The 26,944-nt window shown below is 44.0% G+C and overlaps 1 protein-coding gene across 1 annotated transcript in view; it reads left to right on the top strand.

The window, feature by feature from the left end:
* The window catches only part of MAB21L3 (mab-21 like 3), a 40,290-nt gene extending 14,226 nt beyond the window's left edge, over positions 1-26,064 (top strand). Inside the window, exons 3-7 of the mRNA XM_030204949.1 lie at positions 2,314-2,454; positions 3,971-4,262; positions 19,156-19,337; positions 21,441-21,635; positions 25,400-26,064. Of these exons, the coding sequence (XP_030060809.1) occupies positions 2,314-2,454; positions 3,971-4,262; positions 19,156-19,337; positions 21,441-21,635; positions 25,400-25,633 (1,044 nt within the window). The 3' untranslated portion in view covers positions 25,634-26,064. The remainder of the gene's footprint in view (positions 1-2,313; positions 2,455-3,970; positions 4,263-19,155; positions 19,338-21,440; positions 21,636-25,399) is intronic.
* Positions 26,065-26,944: the final 880 nt, after the last annotated feature.

The raw sequence follows: 26,944 nt of genomic DNA, 5'->3' as shown, positions 1-26,944 counted from the left end.
AAAATCTGATAGGATTTTAGGGTACTTTGTCAAATTACATTGGTTACCAATAGAAGCTAGGGTTTTGTTTAAGTTTGCTTGTTTTTATTTAAAATTTTAGATGGTGTAGTCCCAAATTATATATTGGACAACATGCAGTTTCATCTTTGTCCAGATCTTGGAGAATCAACAGTAATTCTCCTTTCCGTTTTTCTTCTGCTAAAGGTTCTAAGAGATTGAAAGTTCACGAATTATTATTGGTATATCAAGCTTCTAAATTCTGGCAAGAATTTTCTTCTTGTTTCTCTCAATTTGATTCCTAAGTTTTATTTAGGAGGAAGCTTAAAGACTAATCTTTTCCAGAAGTTTGTTTTGTTTAAATAATTTAGAGCAGTTTGTTATTTTTTGCTGTAATTCCTGGGAGATTGTCCTGGCTTCTTAATAAGTGTTGTGAGCTGCTTAGAAATTTGTGGTTATAGCGGTACACAAATATCACTGTTATGTTCTGTTAAATATCTTCCCCCCTCCCTCCCTGTATAGTGTATTTGGGTTTTCAGATGGCATTTGATAAATTCCCTCATGGGACACTCATCAAGAAACTAAAAAGTCATGGGATAGGATTGGATTGGAAACTGGCGATGTTCCCAGGGCAGTAGCTGAGGGTACCCCCCAGACTTTCACCCCCACCACTAAGTGCTCACCCCACCCGAGCACCCCCAGAGTTGAAGCTCACCCTCTCCCACCTGAAAGATTCATGGTCCAGGATGGGAGCCTTCCTGGGTCCGAGGGCTCTTTGGGCAGGAGCAATGCCCAGTCACGCCTGCCCTGTCCAGTGTCGCCTTCAAAATGGTGCCCCTAGTGGTAGTAGCATGGGAAATCAAGGTGCAGTAAAAGGCAAACTTTTACAGCATCTTGATGAATCCCCTCCTTAATGATAGATGAAATGTAATGTGGACAAGTGCTACAGATAAGGAAAATGTATCTTAACTATAGATACAAAACGCTGGGTTCTGAATTAGGAATTGCTACTCATTCAGGAAAGCACTAAAAACCCATTTATTCAAGCAAGCCTACCCAAAAGACCCAGATTAATATTATGAACCCATCTACCTTACATATACCGAAGAGAAAACGACATTGACCCAGACTCTATCTACCACCTTACCTTCCTCTCTATCACCTACCTCTACCTACCCATCCATCCTATTACTACCCATCATTACTATGTTATACTTAATTTCCTACTTTACATAACAAAATTCTGTGTTACCTATTACTATGTAAGCCGCATTGAGCCTGCTTTTAGTGGGAAAGTGCGGGATACAAATGTAATAAATAAATAAATGAAATAGATTGTGGGGTAGAAAATATACTGGAAATTTTAACCCGGTTGGTGCCATGGCTGCAAAAATAAATACATAAAATAAAATAAAAAAATTAGGGATTACTAAAAAAGAATGGAGACAATATAATATCTATGTAGATTCATGAGGTGATTGACTTATGTATTGTGTGCAGCAGTTCAAGTTTCTCTGTCTCCAAAAAACCATGCTATTGTTATGTTGACAAAATTGTGTTAAATCTGTACCTGTTATGTACAGCCTCAGATGAATCTCTTCATAAAGGCAGTTAATAAATCCCAATCAATAAACTAGAAAAGTTTCAAGGGTGGCAAATTTATGAAAGGAATAGGACAACTCTCTTTATAAAGAATGCTAAGCAGGTTAGGGCTCTTCATCTTGGAAAAGAGACAACTGAGAAGGGGATATGACAGAAGTTTATAAAATCATGTGTAAGGTGGAATGATTAAATAAGGAATGGTTATTTAACCTTTCAAACACTAAAACAAGAAGTACAGTATACAACTGCTAGCAGATCAAAAACAAATCATAGAAAATAGTTTTTTTCACATAGTGCTGAATTAAGCTGTGACATCTGTTGCTAGAAAATTTTGTCAAGGCTCTTGGACAAATTACTGGAGGAAAAGTCTGTAAAAAATTATTAGCCAGGTTGACTTGTGAAAGCTATCATTTGTCCCTTGAAACAGCTATAAGATGTTGATTCTACTTTTTGGTATCTTCTGAGTGCTTGTGACCCAGACTGCCCTCTTAATGGAGGCAGGAAACTGGGCTCATTGGTCATCAGTCAGCACAAATTTTCCTATGTTTATATGTTCTTATATTCAGGGCAGGCTAATTAAATTCTCACTGCTGGTTGAGAAGGTCTCACTTTTTGGGTTTATTGGAGTGGGTACTTTTTGCCTTAGCATAAAAACAAGCTTTATTTTTTCATGCTGCTCTTCAGGAACATCTCTGCTCTCTTCATTTACTGCAGATGGATCATAGACACTGTCTGGTCTCCAGAGTGGTGGAAGAGGTAGAGAAGACCATCCAGCAGCTGACCATGGAAATTAGCACCAAGGACGCACGCTTTCAGCCGATCTCTGAGTCTGGCATCTACAATAAGAACATCAAGGTGAGAATAATTATCTTATTTCATTGGGTCATGCAAAAATAGATCAAGAAATGGCACATACTCTCCAGAGAACATATGATTGATCCTCCATACCAAGGCAATCACTTCTACACTGATACCAATCTGATACAGCCAATTTGCAAACAGCAAGTGTTCAGTTGTCAGTAACTGGCACTGAAGGACTCTTTACAAAATCCACGTAAATCAAAGCCTGCTAACTTCTAAAGAGACAATAGTATGAACTAGCGGTTTTATAGCATGCCTCTAAAACCAACAAATCTCCAGCCTCACAAGTTGGGAGGCCTCAGTGGTGGGGTATATGAGAGCAGTATGTGATTGCATGTTGACACTTTGAGTGCACGTTAAAGGGAGTGCTGAAGGGCAGTGTATGAGGTGGGAGGTCTTTTTCTAGGGGGAAATCCCAGAGAGGGATGATTGTGGTATATAGAACTGGATCATCTCAGGGGAGATGTCACTGTGAGTTTTGGATATTAGTGTGTGAGGTATGAACTCAGTGTTTTGCAAATTAGCATGTAGGAATTTCCTTTCTTTTGATGTGTGTGCATATATATAAATCTAATATAAATGATAAATATCTTACATATTATATAGACTTACAAAACAAATCTAGTAAAAAACAAAATTCACTTGATAATGTCAGACAACTTCATAGAAGGATACTGCCTATAGGAAGACCTGTGTGCCATTATTTTTGTGACTCTTTCACTGCTCACATGCATCTGCCCCACTTTCAACCCCCACACTTTTCTTTACCTCTCATGGTCTCTACATTGGTCAGGGATAACATGACCTACTGGCCAAGTGGATGACCCTGATGCATGGGAAATGCCAACCTCACTCATCTGCTTAACTACTAGTTAGTTAAATCTGTAACTTCCTTCCTTAATCTACATCTCCTCCCTTCCATTTGCATGATACTGCAGCAAGGCATAATATAGTGTGAGGATGTTTCCTTTATGTTCAAAGCTAAAAAAGAATACTTCATATGAGGAGAAGAAACCCAACTTTTCTTGGCTGGCAAGTAGGTGTTTTTTCATTTAGTTTCTGGACAACGCCATCATCCTTGGACCACAAATTTACTAGTTCTCATGCAAACAATAGCATATCTCTGATAGCACATATGTTGTTGGCCACAGAAATTAAGATTTTTTCTGTTGCTAGTAACAAGCTGCCTCCACTCCCTCCCAGCATCTCTGCCAAAATGTCTTGCACTAACTTGGGTGCATTAAAGTTTTAACCTATCTGGAAGGTATCTTATTAAAAATTCAATTCCAAGACTTGGCATTATATTGATAAAGTGCTTCCCGGCCATTGCTAGAACCTCAGGCCATCTTTTAAGTTAATGGAGAATATCCATCAGCTACAGTACCTATAGCATTGGTATTCTCACTTTATGGGCTTCAGTTACAGGACATCAACTCATTGCATTGAGAGTACTGCGGTTTCTTTCCATGTGACTGTACCTTGTTGCAAAGGCTTCTTTTAATTTTTCTAGGTTTTGGCACCTGCTCAATTACTCATCACAGTTCCCCTGTGTGGCCTAGCAGGGTATAAGCAGCACAAGAGGAGGCGCTGGCGCTACTATACTCTGAACGGTACCAGGCTGGTCTCACCTGTCATGGGCCCAGAGAAATTGCACCAGTGGCTGGAAATGGAACAGTTTTTGAAACGCTCATGGCAGTGGTGTGAGGCTGACGTCATCCTGGAAGGTGACATTGTCCCTGCCAAGGTCTTGGGGCTCTTCCAAGCACTGCTGGAGACGTCCATTACATCATGCAATCTCTCCCGTGAGTTATTGTGGTGCTGGCATGAAGGTAGAGCCAATGCAGTGAGGTGATGGAGCCCCACTTTACACAACACATAGAGATCAGAACTGAGGCATCCAGGTTGGGATGTGCTCAGTTCTGCTGGTGTTTTATAAATTATATTTTTCTAAAATAGCTGCAAGTGTGCACATGTGATTGTGCAGTAGGAACTCTACAAACCCTGCAGCTTCTATATGGAGGTGCAGAACTTAAACATGAAAGTGGCAATTTCACATCATCCACATGTCATGGACCTCTTGAATAAATTAGGGATGAGGGTGACCCCAGAGGCAGATACACAACAATTTTAGTGGTGTCTCTGACAAAAAATGTAGAATCCCCTTAAAACCCTCTCCACAAAACAATAAATGGTCCCTTGATGGCTGGTTATTTGCTTAATATATTTTTGCAGGCCTACTAATATCCCTTAATATAAATGACTAAGAGAGACTAAGGGATATTAGTAGGCCTCAAAAATATATTAAGCAAATAACCAGCCATCAAGGGACCATTTATTGTTTTGTGGAGAGGGTTTTAAGGGGATTCTACATCAAGGAAATCTGATTCCTGTCCCCAGAGAAGAGAAACAGAATAATGCTGCTGCTAGCCTGCAGTCCTGATGAAGAAAGGATTGAAGCTAGAGAGTGGTGGATCTGTTGGAGACCTGTAGGAGCGTGGGGGGGGGGGGGTAAATATATGGAAGATTTACCCAGAACTTGCCCCCCCCCCCACCCCCCCCCACCCCCACCCCCACACACACACTCCTACAGGTCTCCAACAGATCCACCACTCTCTAGCTTCAATCCTTTCTTCATCAGGACTGCAGGCTAGCAGCAGCATCATTCTGTTTCTCTTCTCTGGGGACAGGAATCAGATTTCCTTGATGATCTCTCCTTCCTCCTCTGTATGGCATACTGCATCTCAGGAGAGCACTCTGGACCAGACTGGCAGTCCCTGATTCTTATTTTCCATAAATGAGTACAGGCCTCTCTTATTTTCAGTAAGTCCAAGGTGACAGCTGTGGCTGTGAACCAGACTAGCAAACCCTGTGCTTCCTCATCATCTTCCTTAGCCCTTAGAACATTGAACCAAGACTCAGGCCCCAATGTGACAACCCACCCTGTGCAGTTCTACATCTCTTCCATACTGAACTCATTGGGGGAGGAAAAGCCCTGGGTCTTCCTTTAGTGTTGGGTTTTTATACTTCCCTCCAGTTCTTCAGAATCTACTACTATTGGTTGGGGCAGGAGTGATCTCCACTTGTTCCTGCCCATGCCGTGACCTCCAGCAGTAATCTTGTGAGACTGCCGCTGGAAGTCACAGCAACCATTTTGACTGAGGAAGACAGCATGGGCAGGAGAAAGTAGGGGATTGTCCCTTCACCAAAGCTATACAGTAGGCCTAGGGGGAAGGGGGATTTTCCTCTATTCAGGGGGAGGAGGGAGGGAAGAAGTGGGAGCTCTTGGTTTGGGGGCAGTGGCAGCAAGGGTTAAGATGGGTTAAGATGGGAGGGGTTAAGATGGGAGGGGAGGAATTCCTGGACACCACAGGAGAGGGGGAAGGGGAGGAATGCTTGAATATAAACCTTCAATTTAATTTGAGTTAACATTTTTCCCCTAAGAAAGAAGGAAAAATGTTATGAGTTCATATTCAAATACATACAGTATATGATATATACGTGTAAATGGTGCTTTTTTTACATATGGATATATGTCTAAAATAATGGCCAAAGTTGTTATAAGTGTGGCAACTACAGAGTTACTGGGATTGCAAGAAGGGATGTGGGCTGAGCACTGAATATTCCCTAACACCGGAAACAAATAATGTGATTCTAGTTTGTAACAGTGGTGTAGCAACAGGGGGGTGGGCTTGCCCCCTCCCCTCCCCGCCAACTTTGAACTCAGGTCCCCTCCAAATCTGCACCTTGCATTCAATGGCTAGTGTGGATGCTGAAGCCTCCACCAGCTGAAGAAATCTGCTGTCTGAGCCATCCCCTTCCTCCTCATACTGCTTCATGAAAGAGGAAGGCAGCGGCAGTGGCTGGAAGCAGGCCATGGACATTCTCACTTCTGAGACAGCACCAAGAGGAAGAGGGCGGCTTAGGAAGCAGATTTCTTCTGCTGGCAGGGCTTCAGCATCCCCTCCAGCAAAGGTATTATACTTAATGCATTTGGGGGCGGGAGAGAGGAAATTACTACTACTACAAATCATTTCTATAGCGCTACCAGTCGTACACAGCACTTCACAATTGAACATGAAGAAAAGACAGTCCCTGCTCAAAAGAGCTTACAATCTTAATCAATGTGTGCCCACCTCCACTCCCACCCTGTGCCCCCCCACCCCTCCAAATGGACTGCTGGCTATGACCCTGGTTTGTAATAAGGGATTTTATACTATTTAAATTGTTTATCCAATTAAATGAATATTGTGATAAACTGTATATCTTTTCAAATGAAACTATAATATCAGACTGATTTGATAAATCTGTCTTTTCTTATGATGTTGGTGTAGCATCCTAAACTAAGGTGCATTACAACAAGCTAGATAAAGATATGTGGCCCTACTGAAAGGTTCTCTCCCATTTTGTGTCAAAGGGAAACATACTTACCAAAGAAGGGCCTAAAAGAGAGCTTATGCAACATCCTCACTCCTCCTGTTATCTGCACTGGAAAAGATTTTTGCGGGTGGTTTTTTTTTCCTGACTTGGGGAAAAGGTTAAAAGGGGGGAGATGCACTTCTAGGACTTGTTGGTATATGGCTAGAGAAACTGGACCATTCTAATGCAAAAAGCACATGCACAGGAGTTGTTTCAAAGGAATTAATCTTTACTGGAAATAAACTTTTATGGCAGTGGTTCCCAAACCTAGTCCTGGAGGCACCCTAGCCAATCAGGTTCTCAGGAATCCACAATGAATACTCATGAAAGAGATTTGCATGCACTGCCTTCACTACATGCAAATGTCTCATGAATATTCATTGTGGATATCCTGAAAACCTGACTGGCTGGGGTGCCTCCAGGACCAGGTTTGTTACCACTGTTCTATGGTGACAGTTTCACAGGGGATGTATTTAGCAGGTGCTGAGTCAGTCCATTAAGAAGACATAACACATCCAGAACAGCTTCATAATCTTTACTTCTCACAGAAAATACTATTAGGATGATTTTTGTAATAACTTCTCTGTCAGACACTCTTGGGGGATCACCACCAACACTTATCCCCTGGTTCTATAAAATTGGGGCTCAACTGTACAGTTAGGGGTAAATTCTATAAGTAGCACTGAAAATTTTACACGCTGAGAGTTATTCTGTAAAGGGTACATATCCTTTATAGCATTGTTTCCTAAGTCCGATCCTGGAGTACCCCATGCCAGCCAGGTTTTCAGGATATCCACAATGAATATGCATGAAGACATTTGCATATAATGGAGGCAGTAAATGCAAACCAGGTTCATGCATATTCATTGTGGATATCCTGAAAATCTGATTGGCAAGGAGTACTCCAGGACTGGACTTGGGAAATACTGCTTTATAGCATAGCACATAGGGCATAAACTGCATCTAAATTTAGGCGCTGACAATTATGCCTGCTACAAACAGGTGTAAGTGCCACAACTAAATTAGGCGCGGTTCAGCTGAATTTATGCATGTAAATTTATGCATGTGAATTTATGCATATAAAATTTTGGAACAAGCTCAAAATGCCCTTAGCCACGCCCCCTCCTAAATTTACATATATTAGTATTTGTGCACAGATTGTTATAGAATACGATTTGCATATAAATCCTAATTAAGGCCAATTAACAACAATAATTGGTGGTTAGCAGCCAATTATTGGCATTGTCTTAAGCAATTAAGTTGTGTGCGCAAATCATCTATGTGCACTGATTTTCATGAGTATGTCTAAAACCAGTTCTGGCAGATGCACATTCAAAAACTGAAATATACATAATACATCCAAAACTTAATTATTATCTTCTCATTTCTATCTTCCAAAATTCCAGACAGCAGCTGTACAGATTAGCAGGACCCCAAGCAGTCCAAAACAAGTAAAGTCTGAAACACAACTTACACCTAATTATTCAATCACCCTTAGGATTCACCTTTGGGTTTAAAAAACAAAACAATGTACATATAAGGACTGGATAAACGAATTAAAACAAAGTTTAAAGCAAATGTCCTTAATATGTAATTATTGGTAGCAATACTAAAACGGGGATAGAATATTCACATAGTAAGCAACCTGAGCCAACAGATTTATTTTCCATTGAACATAATTAACTTTATATGAACTTTTGCAGCTAATAGTGTGCTGAACTGGACATTGTTGGCACATTTAGACTGACTCTGGACTTCTGCATGAAGGTAGCTCTGCCCTCATTATTCAATATCCTATATAATAAAAAGCACCTCCAACGTTCTGAAGCTGACTCCGTGGCACTGAAACCTGAAGCATTCGTGCTCGCTGTATCCATCTCCTGAATTGACATCACGTACTTCCGGGTTCATCACAAGCAGCAGTGACCAACCACACGAGGGTTCATAATTGCCCTGCCTTCGAGGGAACTCTGTAGAGTTGCCAGCCCCCACACCTCCCTCCCTCTCTCTCTCAGCTCTCCAAGCACGACCTGTTCTCCGGCAGCCCCTTGCCTTCCTAGCGCAGGAAAACATCGGCTCCATGATGGAGGAAGGCCCCTCTGCCTCAGACACATTAGCACACTCAGCACTACAAACTCCCACTGCTGAATGCCGCTTCCCACAACAGGAACAGCATTTAACAGTTTCCGCTGCCATGCTGCTACAAAAAAAGAAAATCAAAGCTAGCACTTACCAGCTGATCCCCCCTGCAGTGCAGCACTGACAGCTGGAGCCAAGGGAATCGCTCTGGCTCCGAGAACAGCAGCAGTCAGTCAGACAGGAACTAACTCCCTAACTCTCCGCAAATTCTTTATTTAAAATAAATGTTATGGTTCTCAGATTGTTTTTCTTTTTTTAAAGTGAGGAGAGAATGAGAGAGCCAAGCAGAGAGCACAGAACAGGGGCATAGCCACGGGCGGGCCCGGGTGGGCCTGGGCACACCCAATTTGGGGTCAGGCCCGCCCAGCTGCAGCACAGCGATTCCGGTCACAGGCTCCGGTCCCCATCATCGTCCCTTCCCCCGTGGCGTGCCGCAACTTTCACCCCATCTTCCCTCACCCTCCTTGCAGGTCCGCCCAGCAGCCATTCTGATCACAGGCTCAGCTTCGGCTCGCACACGCTGCCTGCCGGCTGCCGCTCAAATCTCCTTGCAGCTACTAAGCAGCAGTGCTAACCCGGAAGCTCAGGCTTCTGGGTTAGCGCTGCCGCTTAGTAGCTGCAAGGAGATTTGAGCAGCAGCCGGCAGGCAGCGTATGCGAGCCGAAGCTGAGCCTGTGATGGGAATCGCTACTGGGCGGGCCTGCAAGGAGGGTGAGGGAAGATGGGGTGAAAGTTGCGGCACGGCATGGGGAAGGGATGATGGGAAAAGATGTTGCACGGGGGAGGGAAGATGGGGGCAGCAGCTGCACGGGGGGGGGAGATGGAAGGAAAGATGCTGCACAGGGAGGAGGAAAGATGAGGCATGGTGGGTGGGGGAGAAGCTGCACGGGGAAGAAGGGAGAGATGCAGTAAAGGGGTGGAGGTGTGAGGAAGGGAGAAGTCTTGGCTGCATATGAGGTGGAGGGGAGGGAGACATGCTGTATAGAGAGGGGGAGGAATTTTGAACATAAGGGTGGAGAGGAGGGGAGAAATGTTAGAAATGATGGTAGAGGGGAGGAAGGGAGAGATGCAGCAAAGGGGTGGAGGGATCAGGAAGGGAGAAGTCTTGGCTGCATATGAGGTGGAGGGGAGGGAGACATGCTGCATAGAGAGGGGATAGGTGGTGAGAGGGGGAGAAATGTTAAACATAGGGGTGGAGAGGAGGGCAAAATGGTGGGCATAGGGGTGGAGGGAAGGGAGAAATGTTAGACATGATGGTAGAGGGGAGGAAGGTAGAGATGCTGTATGGGAAGGGGAGAGAGATGTTGGACCCAGAACACAAAGGAGAGGGGGAGAGAGATGGTGGACAGTGGGAATGAGAGGGGGAGATAGACATGGGGGTGGATGAGAAGGAGGGAGAGGTACACAGTAGGTGGTGAGGGGGAGAAATGCTGGGCCATGGGGGAGAGGACAGGAATGAAGAGAGAAGGGGCAGGAAAATATAAGGCTACCAGGGTGGGGAGGGGATCAGATGCTGGTTAGAAGGGTGGAGGGAGAAGACGATGGGAATGGTGGAACCCTGTGGGAGAGGCCAAGAGGGGGAGGAGGGGGTGGCAAGGAAATGAATGAGAGATAGTGATTACAGAGGGTAGAAATATGGTAATGGGAAGTAGATTAAAGATAAAAGAGAAAGTAGAGATGGGGAGGAGTAAGATGGGGAATGGGAGAGCTAGTGGGTGAAAGAAGAACAGGGCCGTGCCGATGCGGTAAGCGAGGTAAGTGCCGCAGGGGGGCGCCCACCTCTGGAGGGCGCCGCCGCGGTGCTTACCCTCGCCCCGGTGCCCCAGCCCAATCGTGGACTTCGGACTTCCCTGCTGCCCTCACAAGTGTAGCGCTTTTGCGAGGCAGCTCGGGCTCTCCCTCCTTCCTTCCTTGGTTCCCGCTCTGGCTCCCCGATCAGCAGCCCCCCCCCCCCGCATGTTTTAACCTTTACTTTCCGACGTGGCAGCGATGTCAATCAATGAAGAACGTACAACAGACTCGCTGCGGCTTCCAGCTTCTCTCTTCACACAGTGTCCCGCCCTCGCGGGAACAGGAAATGCATCATCGCTGACGCTGAAGGCGGGACACTGTGTGAAGAGAGAAGCTGGAAACGAGTCTGTTGTGCGTTCTTCATTGATTGACATCGCTGCCACGTCGGAGAGTAAAGGTTAAAACACGCGGGGGGGGGGGGGGCTGCTGATCGGGGAGCTAGAGCGGGAACCAAGGAAGGAAGGAGGGAGAGCCAGAGCTGCCTCGCAAAAACGCTGCAGCCTGCCACATGTAGGGGGGAGGGCAGGGGAGAGGAGAATTGTTGGCCATGTATGGATGCAGGGCAGGGAGAGAGAAGAAATCACTGGACAGGAGGGGAGAGGGCAGAGCAGGGGAGAGAATTGCTGACATGGATGGAGGGGAGGGCAGGGAAGAGAGGAGAATTGCTGGGCATAGATCGAGGGGACAGGGGAGAGAGGAAATTATCTGGAGATAGATGGAGGAGAGGGCAGGGGAGAACGGAGAGTTCCTGGACATGGATGGATGGATGGAGGGGAGGGCAAGGGAGAGAGGAGAATTCTGGACATGGATGGATGAATGGGGACAGGGGAGAGAGGAAATTTTCTGCAGATGGATGTAGGAGAGGGCAGGGGAGAACGGAGAGTTCCTGGACATGGATGGATGGATGGATGGAGGGGAGGGCAAGGGAGAGAGGAGAATTCTGGACATGGATGGATGAATGGGGACAGGGGAGAGAGGAAATTTTCTGGAGATGGATAGAGGAGAGGGCAGGGGAGAACGGAGAGTTCCTGGACATGGATGGATGGATGGAGGGGAGGGCAAGGGAGAGAGGAGAATTCTGGACATGGATGAATGGGGACAGGGGAGAGAGGAAATTTGCAGGATATGGGTGGATGGATGGAGGAGAGGGAAGGGGAGAATGGAGAGTTGTTGGACATGGATGGATGGAGGGGAGGGACGTCAGGAAGGAGATGCACATGGATGGAGGGGAGGGAAGAGAGGAGAAATGCTGGACATGGATGGAGTGGAGGGCAGGGAAGAGAGGAGAAATGTTGGACAAGGATGGGGGGAAGGAAAGATAAAGGAAGGAGATGCACACGGATGGAGTGGAAGGGAGAGAGGAGAAATGCTGGACATGGATGGAGGGGAGAGAAGACAAAGGTTGTAGATGCACATGGATGGAGGGGAGGGGAGTGAGGAGAAATGCTTTATATGGATGGAGGGAAAATTGCTGAATTTAAAGGCTGGATTGGAACACTTTGAGGGCAGATGTTGAAACTGGAGAAAGGATAGGGTGGTAGACAGGACGCATAAGGACACAGAAAGATGGTGGACATGGTGAGAGAAAAAAATATCAAATGGAAAGAAGACACTGGGACCAAAGCTAATAGAAAAACTAAATGCTCTGACAGCAAAGGTAGAAAACATTTTTTATTCAAAATTTATTAATTGGAATATGTCAGCTTTTGGAAATGTACATCTGTGATATTTTGCATGTAAGTTTCAATGTTTCTAGTATTGCTGCATGCTGAGTCTGACTTCTTGTATTTTGCCTTCATATCTGTTAAGCCGTGTGTTTTTCATGTGTGATCAAGATGCAGTATTCTGCTAGCGTGAAGTATTTGCAGCCCTTTTTGTTTTATTTTGGTTTCACTAGGTTGTGTACTGGTGTTTTAGAGCCCGGTGTAATTATAGTGCTGCCTTTCCACACATAAAGGTTGTAGCTCATCCTGTCTTTGGAATTAGTGCTGTTATGGTTTGGTAAGGCTAGGAGTGTGTTTTGCACAAGTTTGTATATAGTGTTTTGCAGTGGAGAGATTGTGTGTTGGCCTTACTGAGGTGGCACCAAAACACCAGAAAGGGTGTACAGCATAAATCATGACACACTACCTATTGAAGGATCTACATATGGTCGTTAATAAAAGGAGCTCATTGTGAACACTAGCCACCCTAAAAGGGTGTTTTTTGGCTCTACACGTATCATGATATTATGATCCCTTGTTTCATATTGTTGACGGTCTGCATGTTCCGTATGGTGGTATATTGGTGTATTAGGGTCTTCCCAGTGTAATATTTATGGTACAGTAAGGTTCTGAGTGTGTTTTTGCACAAAATTGTGCATAGTGTTTTGCAGTTGAGCGATTGTGTTTAGTATATGCTTTGAGCAACCACTTTATTCTTTGACATATGATACATATCTAATATCTAAATTTAATAAAATGTATTAACTGTGACTTTTATTTTTACTTATTTTTTTTCTGTGTGTTGTCAAACACTTATGGAGGTAAGCCCCGCCCCTGGCCCACCCCTAACCCCGCCCCCTTTAGCCTCCCCAAACAGTTGGGCCACCGACCGCCTATGGCAGGCATGGATGGGAGGGCAGAGAGACAGGCATGGATGGGAGGACATGGATGGGAGGGCAGAGAGGCATGGATGGGAGGGCAGCAGCAGGGCCCAGGGAGAGGACAAATTGCTGGAAGGGGAGGGGAGAGAGGAGGATTGCTAGCTATGGATGCAGCAGGGAAGGGCAGAGAGGGACAAGGATGGACATGGGGGCCCAGGGAGAGGACAATTTGCTGGAAATGGAGGGGAGGGGAGAGAGGAGGATTGCTGGCTATGGATGGAGGAGGGAAGGGCAGAGAGGGACAAGGATGGACATGGGGGCCCAGGGAGAGGACAAATTGCTGGAAATGGAGGGGAGGGGAGAGAGGAGGATTGCTGGCTATGGATGGAGGAGGGAAGGGCAGAGAGGGACAAGGATGGACATGAATGGGAGGACAGGACCCAGGGAGAGAGAAGAAATTGCTGGAAATGGATATAGAGCAAGAAATGAAGAAGAAAGGAGGAAAGTAAAGAAATAAATGGAAAGGAAGCCCTGGAAATGGAGTTAAGAGGACAGATAGCAGCAGACTCAGATACTGGGCCAGCATGATCGGAAAAAGAAAGTCACCAGACAACAAAGGTAGAAAAAATCATTTTATTTTCATTTTAGCGTTTGGAATATGTCCACTTTGAGAATTTACATCTGCTATCTTATTTTGCAATGTATAGCAATTTGTTTCTAAGAATATTGCTGACAATTCCTGTCAGTGTGGCAAGTGGTGAGCGATCATTTTCACCGGGGGGGGGGGGGGGGGGCGCCAACTGATAGTCTGCAGGGGGGCGCCAGAGACCCTAGGCACGGCCCTGAAGAAGAAGATGGAATTTTGATAGGTAGTTGAAAAGTAAAAAGGAGACGAAGAAGGGTGAGAGAGAGGCAGAAAAGAGCTACAAAGGAATGATCACTATGTCAGAGGCAGGAATAGTGAGGGAACAGACAGGAGAGAGGAGAAAAGACAAATGGACAGCAGCCGCTTGAAGAAGAATTAGCAGACGAAAGCAGAAAAGAGAAATTGGAACCAGCAAGATGGAAAAAGAAAATGTCCAGACAACAAAGGTAGAAACAAAGCATTTTATTTTGAATGTTTTAAATGGAATATGTTAGCTTTTGGAAATGTGCATAGCAAATGTCTTTGTATTGTGTTCTGTAGAAAAGGAAATGCATCTCTGTTTTATGTCTCCAGTGTTGCAGTAATGCTATGTTTAACTTCTTGGGGTTCCTTTTCAATTTTTGTCTAAATATTTTTATTTCTAATTTGTGATCCCTTGTTCTGTATCTGGTGAAGTTCTGTTGGTGTGTTTGTAATGGCAGGTGGGAAATTGGAAGGGAGGCAAAGAGGAGAGGGAATCAGGGAGGGGAGCCTTCCTTTATTTTCTGACCTGGGCCCAAGCAGGTCTAACACCAGTCCTAACCCTTGCTGTATAGCTGGTGAGGATTCCCAGACATCCCCCGCTAAGGACCTCCTCCAAAGGCGGCCAGAACTCCCTTCTACCAAGCTCTGGCAACAGCATCCTTGAGCCATCGCAGCTAAGCATGTGTGGGGTGCTGGCATCAGTGGCTTAGGGTCATTGCTGCTGCCTGCCAAGCTTGGTAAAAGAGAGTTCTGGCCACCTTCAGAGAAAGTCTTCAGCTGACTGAGCTTGAGGATCCTCATTAGCTAAAGTATTTATATTTTGAGGTGGAGGTAGGGGGGAGCAGAGAAAATTTTGTGCCCACCCACTTTGGGCTCAGGCCCACCCAAAACTGGCTGTCTGGCTACGCCACTGGCACAGAATCCTGTCAGATGAGAGTACAGGATGAGGCAGGGACCTTGCAGTAAGGTATGCCCACAAAGGTGACTGAGGGGGTGGGGGGAGGCTGAGCTTAGGAGGGAGGGGGGGGCCCTGGCATACAGACACACTTGCACCCAGTCTCACTCTCTCTCTATCACACACACACACTCACACACACATTCACTCTCTCTCTCTCACACAGTCACTCTCACACACACTCTCTCAAACATACACACTCCAAGGAAAACCTTGCTAGCGCCCGTTTTATTTGTGTCAGAAACGGGCCTTTTTTCCTAGTCTCTCTTATAAATAGTAGTAATAAACAATATTAAGTGCATTTTTATAATATACCACTGCATTCCACAAAACAAAAGGAGCAAGTTCCCACAAACCATCTTCCTCTTTTGATCTAGGCACAGGAAAAGATTTTAAGTGCTGCCAGGTTTCAACCTAATTCATGTTTAATATGGGATATAAATATCATAAGTAAAATACATAAATAGTTAGAAACTGAATGTTGAGCACCTGATTCTCATAACATGATGTCTCTTTCAGTATCCCTTTACCCGGAGAAAATAAAACTCTCTGCACAAATACAACGCGTGCTAGGGTATCCCTATAACCAGTACTTCCAAATGACACACTGATTACAATTTATAGCAAATTAATACTCTACCTATGAAAAGGTATTCCATTATTATACTTCCTCTGTGTATACATCTATATGCTGCACAAGCCAACATGTTTGAAAATATAAGAGGGATCAAATAAAAATGGTACCAACAATAAAGAACAAGAACATGAAAAAAGTAGCTCACAGGTTTGGTTGCTTTGTTCTGAGGCTCCCTGAAGACAGTTGCTTCCGTCTGCCCTGGTCTGTTTTGCTGCTTTGTCCCATTCACAGGAAGTTGAAAAGCTGGGATGAAGCAGCGACGAGACCAGAGCAGCTGGAAGCAGCTGTCTTCAGCGTTGCCTGTGCCACGGCTTACAGCTGGAAATAGGAAGGAGAGATAACTGGCTGGACCTGAAGGAAAGGAGGGAGAGCTCAGCTGCCTGACTGGGGAGACAGCATGTAGGGAGCCTGAGGAAGCAAAAACCCGTTTGGCTGGCCACTATTGTTGGGGGAGGCTACACCACTGGAACAAGCCATAGGGGAGGAGGAGGAGGACAACAATGCTGAGAAGGGACTCAAGCCCAAATTTTGGAAGCTGGTTGTTAAAGTTTAACAAGTGGCTCTAAAATTCTTTAAAAATTAATAAATGGCTCATGCAAGCTGGCGTGAGCAGGCTCCAGCACACCACTGGTCCTGCTTGCCTCTGGGCTACTCCCACTCTCAGGTTATTCCCCAGTGATTTCTAGGACACTGGGGCTACACTCCAGGGTCCCACCCTCTGTATTCTGTCCAATAACCACTTCCTAATCCACAGAAAGACATTGCCTCCTATCACATGACTTTTTAATTTTCTCAGGAGTCTCTCATAAGGAACTTTATCAAAAGCTTTCTGAAAGTCTAGATACATTACATCAACCAGCTGACCTTTATCCATGTTTATTTACGCCTTCAAAGAAAAGAAACAAATTGGTAAGGCAAGACCTCCTTTGGCTGAATCCATGCTGACTCTGTCCCGTTAAACCATGTTTGTCTACGTGTTCTGTAATTTTATTTTTTATAATAGTTTCCACTATTTTCCCCGGCACTGAAGTCAGGCATACCAGTCTGTAATTTCCCAGATCAACCCTGGAACTCTTTTTAAAAATCAGCATTACATTGGCCACCCTCCAATCTTCAGGTACTACAGATGATTTTAACAACAGGTTATAGATCACTAACAATGGATCAGCAATTTCATGTTTTGAGCTCTTTCAATACCCTGCGGTGTATGCCATCCAGTCCAGGTGATTTATCATTCTTGTCGATTTGGCTCAGTATGTCTTCGAGGTTCACTGAGAACTAGATATTGTTGCTAATATGGCCTTATTTTCTTCATAATTCTCTTTTATGTTTGTTTTTTCCACACTTGATATACCGCTGTTCTGTAGATACAGTCAAAGAACTTTTGTGTTGGGTCCAAACTATTTTATGATATATTAAATTTTTAAAATTTTGTTATGTGGATGTTTCTTAAAGGGAGTGCCTCTGGATGACTGGTAATACCTGGAAGTTATGTGGTCTGCAATAGGGTTGACCTGGATGATTTTCCCAGTCAACATGCAATAACCTTATCATTGTAGAGCTCGGGACAGAATGTAGAAGAAGGGGTCATACTGAAGTCCACCCCAAATTACTATTCAAAGAGTATGATATGAAGTGCAAGGTGAGTTGAACAAAGGAAAGTGGATCAGTTTACCATCTACAGTCCCATCCATTACATAGAAGTAATACTCCTCCTTTTAAATTCACATCTGGAAGGACACATTCTGGGCCTGTTATTCAAAAAGATTTAACCAGGTAGGAGAGGCTCCTGCCTGGTTAAATCTCATCCTTGCAGAGCCGGTGCAGTCCTGGAAGTTATGTGGGCACTGTGGTGATGCCCAGATAGCTAACTGGCCAAGTAAGACCACTTAAATAGCAGTCCAAACTTTAGATGGTTGGCTAGGCAGGAACAGCACTGAGTATCGGCAGTAGCCTCGTAACTTCCATGTATTACCAGTGAGCCATTTATTCAATGCCAGTGCCCTGGACATGGCCCAGCATTATCTGGGTGTAACAGCTGGTGGGGTCAGTGTTTAAAAAACCACTTACAATGGCCAACTGAATATTGACCTGTTTGTCATAAAAATATCTGTGAGTATACCCCTTTCCCTGTGCTTAGCTTATATCAGAATAGTTATTTTTTGCCTCAGGAAAAGAGGCTTATGAGATTTTACTGAATGTCTTTGTGGGTGGCAGTGTATGTATTTTTATTTGGAATTCTGGGACCTAAATCCACCAAACTGTGTGTGATGTTAGATGCTTAGGTGAACATCAGTTGTCTACAGTTTTGAAAATCTGTGAGTGCTTTGTAGAAGTGTGGTAAGGGACAAAGTTGTTTCATAAAATCTTTGTGTATGTCCTACTTATAAGTTTGAAACAGGTAGACCCATCTGCATCAGATTCTGTGTAAAGCTAAGTTCTTTGGGGGTAGGGGGGGGGAGAAAATGAGATTTTCCAGTTTGGAAAGTTAGTTTTAGGGTTTTAAATTTAATTACCTTACATTCAAAATCTGAGCTCAAAGCGTGCTACATACAGTAGATATTTCTCTGTCCCTAGGGGGCTTATTTAAGTTTTATACTTGATGCAATGAAGCATGAAGTGACTTCCTCAAGGTCACAAGGTGAATCTAACTACTCCTGTGCTCCATCAACTCAAAATTGGTAAATGATTTTGTTGGGAAAAGGCAGGGGCTTAGCCAGAAGTCCATTTTGGTAGGGGGCCAGGGGTGGACTGAGACGACTATGTATTTCCTCTTAGTACTTACCCCTCTGCCCATTTAAATCATACTTTTGCTGCTAGGGATGCCCAAACTCTGCCAGCCAAAGAGGTCCACTGTCTCAGTCCTTGCCCATGTTGCCTGAGCAGCACGAGAGTTGGTAGCATGCTTCAGCCACTGATGCTGGCAATTCCACACATGCTCAGTCACTGAACTAACCATGTGCAAGAGTGGGCTGAAGCATGCCACCAACATAAGCACTGGTCAGGCAGCCCGGGCAAGGACTCAGACAGTGGACCTCTTCAGCTGGTAGGGCATGGTCATCCCTGCCAGCCATTACACTGATGCTGCAATTTTGGAAAGGGATTTAGCCCAAAGTGGGAGAAACCTAGCCCCTGAGGTCTCACCCTGTGGCTACACCCTTGGGGGGAATGGGTGCAAGAGTGAAGGAGGCTCAAGACGTAGTTGGTAATTTTGGTATGAGAAATGGATAAAGAATTGAACTGAGGCTCTCTAGAAAATGTTTATCGGTTTCTCTCTCCTCTAGATAAAGTTAGTATAATAGAGACATTTGGCCCAGTGATCAAAATCATTGTGGAAACTTCTGAGCTGCAAGTGGAAGTGGAGCTTGTTCCCACTGTGGAGATCCCAACTTGTTGGCCCAAGAAAGCACGCTGGCCTCGCTTCTTAAAATGGTGGCCATCCAAGGAGAAATCTCGATGCATCAAGGTAGCATGGGAAAGATGTAATGGCTTTTATCTGCATTGTTCATGTAGCAACACAGCTTCTGGGACATAATGTAGCCCACTGCAGCTGCTTGGGGTCATTCCAAATAGGAGGGAAGACATTTCTGCATGGTCCTTAGACTAAAATTTGCACTTGATTGATGTTCCAACAGAAATAAAGCTGCTTCATTAGTGACAATTTGATACAGTATAAATGCAACCCAATTCCAAGTACATCTCTAGACTGGCAACCACGAGTAGTGTACTAGGTCAGAAACTCATGGACCCCTGCAAACCATGGTATGGATTCTCCAGTAGGGGGAAAATATACCTTCAGAGCCCACGACATTTGATAACTGTTCCAATGAGACATTTCACAAAGTACTGGTGTTCACAAACAAAAGTCTTTGCTGACAACTTTTTAAAATTTAACAGGTTGCAATTGTACCAATCCTTATTGTAAACTCCAAGTTATAAAGTTGCAGAGATTAATCAAGATTATTTTCTGATCCTTGACTCTGCACTTTCACTGGGATCCCTTCACTCCCTTTCCTGTGACTTAGGCTCACTTTGGACTTAATGCTGGGTTGTACCATTTTTTCCAAATGCTTGAATCATTGCTCCTTTTAGCCCTCTAATTTGGGGCATCATATAAGCAGTTCTATCTTATCCCTTTTTCACTTTTCCTTACAGCTTGGCACCTGATACACATTTCTCACCACTCCTGTGAAAAATTTCATTCACTGTTGGTTCTCAAATGAGGTTCCTCTTTTCCTATGAAAGACACACCTGGAATAAAGGATTTACTCCTTCAAAGTGGGAATATTCTTCACTCCCTACCTAGATCCCTTAGGAACAGCTATTTTATTGTAATTTCCAAAGAGCATCGCAGAGACTTTAAGGGGTGTTCCCAGGAATTAGATGCAGTGTTCTAGGATACCTGCATTTAAAAGCATAGAAACACGAGGGTAGGTAAGAGCCAAATGGCCCATCCAGTCTCCCCATTCACAGCATCCACTATCTCCTCCTTTCCCTAAGGGATCCCACCTGCCTGTCCCATGCTTTCTTAAATTCAGACACAGTCCTCGTCTCCACCACCTCCACCAGGAGGTGATTCCATGCATCTACCACCCTTTCCGTGAAAACGTATTTCCTTAGATTTAATCCTGAGCATATAAACTCTTAACTTCATCCTATGCCCTCTCATTCCAGAGTTTTCCTTCATTTGAAAGAGGCCCACCTCCTGTACATTAATGCCACAGAGGCATTTAAACGTTTCTGTCCTCTCCTAACTTTATTCCAGTGTATACATATTGAAGTCTATAAATCTGTTCCCACATGCTTTTTAACAGCGACCACTGACCAATTTTATAGCCGCCCTCTGGACCAACTCAATCCTATTTGTATCTTTTTGTAGGTGTGGTCTCCAGAATTGGACACAGTATTCTAAATGGGGCCTCACCAGAGAGACATACAAGGGCACTATAACCTCTTTTGCTGGCCATTCCTTTCCCTATGTACCCGAGCATTCTTCTGGCATTCACTGTCACCTTTTCTACCTGTTTGGCCACCTTGAGATCATCTGACACAATCGCCCCCAAGTCTCGGTCTTCTTTTGTACACAGAAGTACTTCATCCCCTATACTATACCATTCCATTGAATTTTGGCAACCTAAATGTATGACCCTGCATTTGTTAGTATTAAATCTGAGTTTCCAATTGCTGGACCTTTCTTCAAGCTTCACCAGATCCTTCCTTAGCATGCCTAACTGTCATGAGTTTGGCATGAAATATGCATTAAGCCAGTCCTAACCAAACCTGGTCCTGGAGGCATCCCAGCCAGTCAGGTTTTCAGGATATCCATAATGAATATTCATGAAAGAGATTTGCATGCAGTGGTGGCAAATACCTGGCAACAACTGTGAGAAAAGCCAATGTGTTGGTAGAAGAGTAAGCTTTGGGTATGCTTTGAATTGCATGCATTAATTCCATCATTTATGTGTTCTCAAGTCAAACTCCTACACTTTATTTCTCAAAATATAGTCCTGACTGTTCACCCTTTTTTGCAGCTGGGTTCTGTTTTAATTTTTGCTATTTTAATTTGCAGTCATTTGGGTTTGATCTGATGGCTCGCTCTAATTACCACTGGCAGTTATCCTTCTTGCGGGCAGAGCGTGTGCTGATAGAAGGTATTGATGATGATGGTGGCTGTCGGATGAAATGCTTCCGGATTATAAGGCAGATGAAGGAGGACATCTGGTGCACAGCAAGCAAACCCGTCATCACATCTTATCATCTTAAGGTGCTTACAGTAAGCAATGTGAGAGGAGGGCTGAATGGTACACATGTAAGAAGAGAGCTTTAGTGCTGTAGCCATTGGAGGACAGAGAGCATTGTGTAAGCTATATATTGGGACAGGGGGTGGGGTGGAAGGGGAGCCACCAGTATTGGCAGGAAGACCCCCAAGGCAATGAGAACAAAAGGTTTGGCCATTGGTATTCAGTGTGAGTTTGTGTGTGGAGGGGATTATCCCTAAAGATATAGCTGTTGGGTTCAGTGGACAGGACAGAATTACCATCAGTACTCAAGGTCTACTGAGATGCATGAAATTGGTTAGCTCTAGGTAGTATTATCCTTGAAGGCAGTTAGTAATTAGGGGCTAGGACAGGGGTACTCAAACCTTTTGTCAAGCAGTCCACCTTTCAACTGCCGAGTTGTTCAAGGTCCACAATATTAACTGGCCTACCTACACATTTTATTGCAAATCTAAGACTAAACAGGCCAGTAGGCTTGCATCCAAAGTATTTATCAAAATGTTAAGGTTGCCTGACTTCATTGGGTTTCTGCCATCAAATGCTATTAGTTGAAGCTGATGGAAGCTCTGCAGCTCCTGGTCTAAAGCCGTAATCAACACCAATTCTGCATATTTACTGCCCTCACGGTTTACTTGAGCCTCCAGGACACGCAGACTCTCCACAGTGCCCCAAGACATCTGTTGGAAGTACAACAAGGGCACCTGTACCATTCATGACCACAAGTTTAAACACTAGTGTGCGGTCTGTGGAGCCCCTCGTCCTCTCTCCCTGTGCCACAAGCAGCCCTCTTCAAAACAAGAGAGAATTCTCAAGCCCTAATGTTTTCCAGTTGAGTCCATGGCTTCCTGGTTGCAGCAATACCCTAAGAAAAATGAAGCACAAATCATTCCTGTGCCACTGCCAGAAGCAATTCCCTGCACCCCACAGCGACCGCTTCTAGGTCAGCTGCTCCCTCACTCCAGAGCAGCAGGAAAGAGGCAGGACTGGGCCCAGGGAACATCACCACAGTCCATAGGAATCAGGTTCTCCGTCTGGACTTTGAGTAACCCTGGGCTAGGAAATGCAGCAATCCTCTATGTACTGTGGAGGGAAGAAGACCCAAAGAAGCCACAGAAAAAGTAAAGCAACACTATCAGTAGTGGAATGAAGACCCAAAACACCAAGAAAAGTGAAAGGAAGGCAGAGGAGGAAGACTGACATCTATGCACAAAGATACTGATTGCAGAGGATGATAGCATAATTGATGGGATCATAATGGTGGATCACTTAAGTCAGTGTTTCCTAAGTCTAATCTTAGAGTACCCCTTGCCAGGCAGGTTTTCAGAATACCCACCATGAATATGTATGAACTTGATTTGCATACACTGCCTTTATTATAGGCAAATCTTTCATGCATATTCATTGTGGATATCCTGAAATCCTGACTGGCAAGGGGTACTCACTAATTTAGGTCATGAGTAAATAATATTAGAATGAGCAAGGTCAGAGAACGGAGAAGGATTCAGCAGAAGATTTATGCCAGGAACTTCCCAAGTAACATCAGCATGAGTCCGCTTAAAAACCTTCTCTCTCTAAAAAAAAAAAAAAAAAAAAGTTAAAGCATCGTTACAAGCACTGTGGCCAGTATCCAGCCTGTGGCGATCAACGTTTTGCTGACTGCCGCTACTGCTACACCCAGAAATTCAATGTTGGGCCACCTCCAGGCTTCAGAATTGAATTTCTGGATTTGTGTTGTGTGATATTTTTTATTTTTTTATTTTATTTGCCGCACTTCTATCCCACATTTTCCCACCCATTTGCAGGCTCAATGTGGCTTACAAAATGTTACAACGACATTCACATTAATAGAATAAGAATTTCAGAATATATTCAGCACTTAACCGGCTATGGGTTACTGCATAAAGATAGGACTGACTTTTATGTGGTCCTATTGATGCAGTTAACCTGGCTGGTTAAGTTCTGAATATCAGCGCTTAACAGGCCAAGTACTGATTATGCCCCCAAAATAGCCAGTTTTTAATTTAGTTCTAACCAATTAAGTGCCTCTAAAACTGACAGGTTAGCTCCAAACAGGCGATTTAACCAGCCATGAGCTGTTTCTGGCTGGTTAAAGTGAGTTGAATATTGACCCCCATTATCTTTAAAGGCCTGTACTTTTATTTACGAGGTAATTTTCGTAAGAAACATTTTATGCGTGTATATTGGCATACACACTGAGAGTGACTTTATAAAATTACTCGCTTAGGGCCTTATTCTATAAAAAGGTTATGCTCCTAAATTTATGCTCCTAAATTACGAGCGTATTCTATGCTCCAAAATAGATTATGCACCTAATTTAGGATCATAATTTTAGGAGCGTAAATTTAGGAGCATAACCTTTAAAGAATAAGGTCCTTAATGCCTTGCATAGGTAAATGAATAATTATGTCTCTCATTGGGTATTAGAAGTAGGTCCTCAAGAGCTGTTTGCCACTGCCTACCTTGAGAATGCCTAGTCCTACACTCATAAATTGGCCTCTTTGAAAATGTATTAGGACCGAGTGCATAACTGTACACTCAAAATTTCACTAAATTCTTACATTCAGGAATATACATAGTGGGTGGCAATAGGGGTAGATTTAGGGCAGAGGAAAAAGTTAGGAGCTTAGCACTGATTTTCAGCATTAGCAGACATGTCAAATCATATGTATTAGATGTGTGACAAACGCATCTCCCCCCCCCCCCCCCCCTTCTCCAGCTCACATGCCAAAGCACCCTTTCCTCCAGCATTGGCTCCTTGCCCTCATACTCACTTCCCTCCTTCCCCTTCTCTCAGTTCATCGTCTCTCACTCACTTCACCACCTTCCTCTTCTCCAGCGTCCTTTAAACTCGCCTTCAATCCCCAGCATTTGCAGCAATGCTGAAAACAGGCTGCCTGTGACCAGTCCACAGGGCCTTCCCTCTGTCGGTCCTGCCCCTCCAGAAACAGGACGTAGGATCAGAAGAGGCGGGACTGTCAGAGGGAGGGCCCCCATAGACTGGTCACATGCAGCCTGTTTTCAGCATTGCTGCTGCCCGTGCTGGCGCTTGAGGACAAGTGTGAGAGACCCAAGGGGGAGGGGGTAAAGTAAGGAAGAGATGCTGAACCAAGGGGGAGAAAGGGAGGAAAGTGAATGAAAGATGCTGAACCGGGAGTGGGGGGGAGCAGACAAGTGAAGTGGGAGAGATGCCATACTTTCAAAGTTGGGGGAGGGGAGGGGGAATAGAGAACTAAATGATGTGGTACCTTTTATTTGGTTTTCAAAGAGTGGAGTGTTGCACCTTTGATCTAGCAAATTATTGCACGTACAAGAAAGGGTGTTCCAAAAAGGTCATAATTGTGTCTTCATAAGTACCATAAATCACATACAACTCCTTACCACCACAGAGTTACTCATCCCTAATGACCTGGTGGCTAAGGAGTCCATCTGTCTTTCACCAAGAGCAAGAAGGGCAGGTTAGCATTTTGTCTGTTTCCAAAGAAGGATTAGTGTTGGCATTAGAAAAAAAAAATCAAGAGTTTGGACATTATTTTATGGAAATCATTATTGGATGCTATTAAACTCTTGGCATGTGATAATTGGGCTGTTATTACAACTGTGCTAGATGATAGCATTAATAATTTATTTGATTCTGCTGATTATGACTTTGGTTGACCTTACTCCGCCCTTCTTCCATCCACACACATAGCTTAATTCTGATATAAACTGTTTTCTTCCTGGTTTTCTTCAGACACTGCTGCTGTGGACCTGTGAAAAGTATCCACGCTCAAAGGACTGGCGCAACTTCAAGAAATGCTTCCTGCGGTTGGTTAAGAAACTGCACAAGTGCGTAAGCCAGCACTTCCTGACGCACTACTTCATCAAAGGCACCAACTTGTTCAAATACGCTAATGCTCATGAGCTGGACATGGTTGCTCAGAAGCTGGCAGACTTTCTGCAGAATCCAGCACACTGTATTAACTGAGCGCCTTGACATGAGAAGGATGGTGCATGCCTTTCAGATTTTACCTGAGCCTCACCTGGTATTCTGTACACTATGGATTTATCCTTACCAGTATAATCTTCATCCTTTAGAGCTGATATTAACACCTAATGGCATATTACTGTAAAGACGACTTGTAGAAAATCAAAAGATAATATCTCATAGTGAGGAGATAACTAGCAAATGGTAGGACTTCATGTTAAAAAAAATTGATTGTTAATTTCTTCTATGCATTTATAGACTGTCTTTCAACACCGCTAGGAACCTATAGACACAAAGCAGCTTGTAATACTATATGAGTTTCTGCAGAACATAATATGTATACAACCTCATAACACAAGTGATCATGAAAATGCTTAAAAAGGCTTTATATATAAAAACCTAACAATGCAGATTTATTTTTTTCAAAAATAACAGGAGGAAAAGACCTCATCGAACTGAGACTGCAACTTTACATTGCTGTGGGTATTACAGCTCTCAGCTAAAAAAAAGTGATCACTGGTCTAAAAAACCTCCCCAAATTTTATATTTATTTTTCTATATAAACGGTACTCATTTCTGTACATCAGAGTATTATCCAGGGCGTAGCCACTGGTTTTCCCCGTGTCTATCTCAATAGCAGGCTATGGACTCTTCCTCCAGGAACTTGTCCAAACCTTTTTTAAACCCAGATACAGAAACCGCTGATACCACATCCTCTGGCAAAGAGTTCCAGAGCTTCATTATTCATGGAGTGAAATAATATTTCCTCCTGTTAGTTTTAAAAGTAATACCATGTAACTTCCTTGAATGCCCCCTAGTCTTTCTACGTCTTGAAAGAGTAAAATAAATTGATATACATTTAGCCATTCTACACCACTCAGTATTTTGTAAACCTCTATCATATCCCCCCTCAGCCATCTTTTTTCCAAGTTGAAGAGCCCTAACCTCTTACGCCTTTCTTCATATGAGAAGAGTTCCATCCCCTTAAACATTTTGGTCACCCTTCTTTGAACCTTTTCTAATTCGGCTATATCTTTTTTAAGGTAAGATGACCAGAATGGCACATAATACTCAAGGTGTGGCCGCACCATGGAGCGATACAGAGGCATTATAATATTCTTTGTTTTATTTTCTATCCCTTTCCTAATCATTCCTAGCATTCTGTTTGCTTTTTTTGACTACTGCCACATACTGGGCAGAAGATTTCAGTGTATTATCCACATGACACTTGGATCTTTTTCTTGGGTGCTAACTCCTAGGGTGGAACCTAGCATCAAACAACTATGATTTGGATTATTCTTCCCAATGTGC

This window comes from Microcaecilia unicolor, chromosome 5 (assembly GCF_901765095.1).
Source record: "Microcaecilia unicolor chromosome 5, aMicUni1.1, whole genome shotgun sequence".
Taxonomy (NCBI): domain Eukaryota; kingdom Metazoa; phylum Chordata; class Amphibia; order Gymnophiona; family Siphonopidae; genus Microcaecilia; species Microcaecilia unicolor.
The sequence above is the reverse complement of the archived record's forward strand: the minus strand, read 5'-3'. Positions and strand labels throughout refer to the sequence as shown.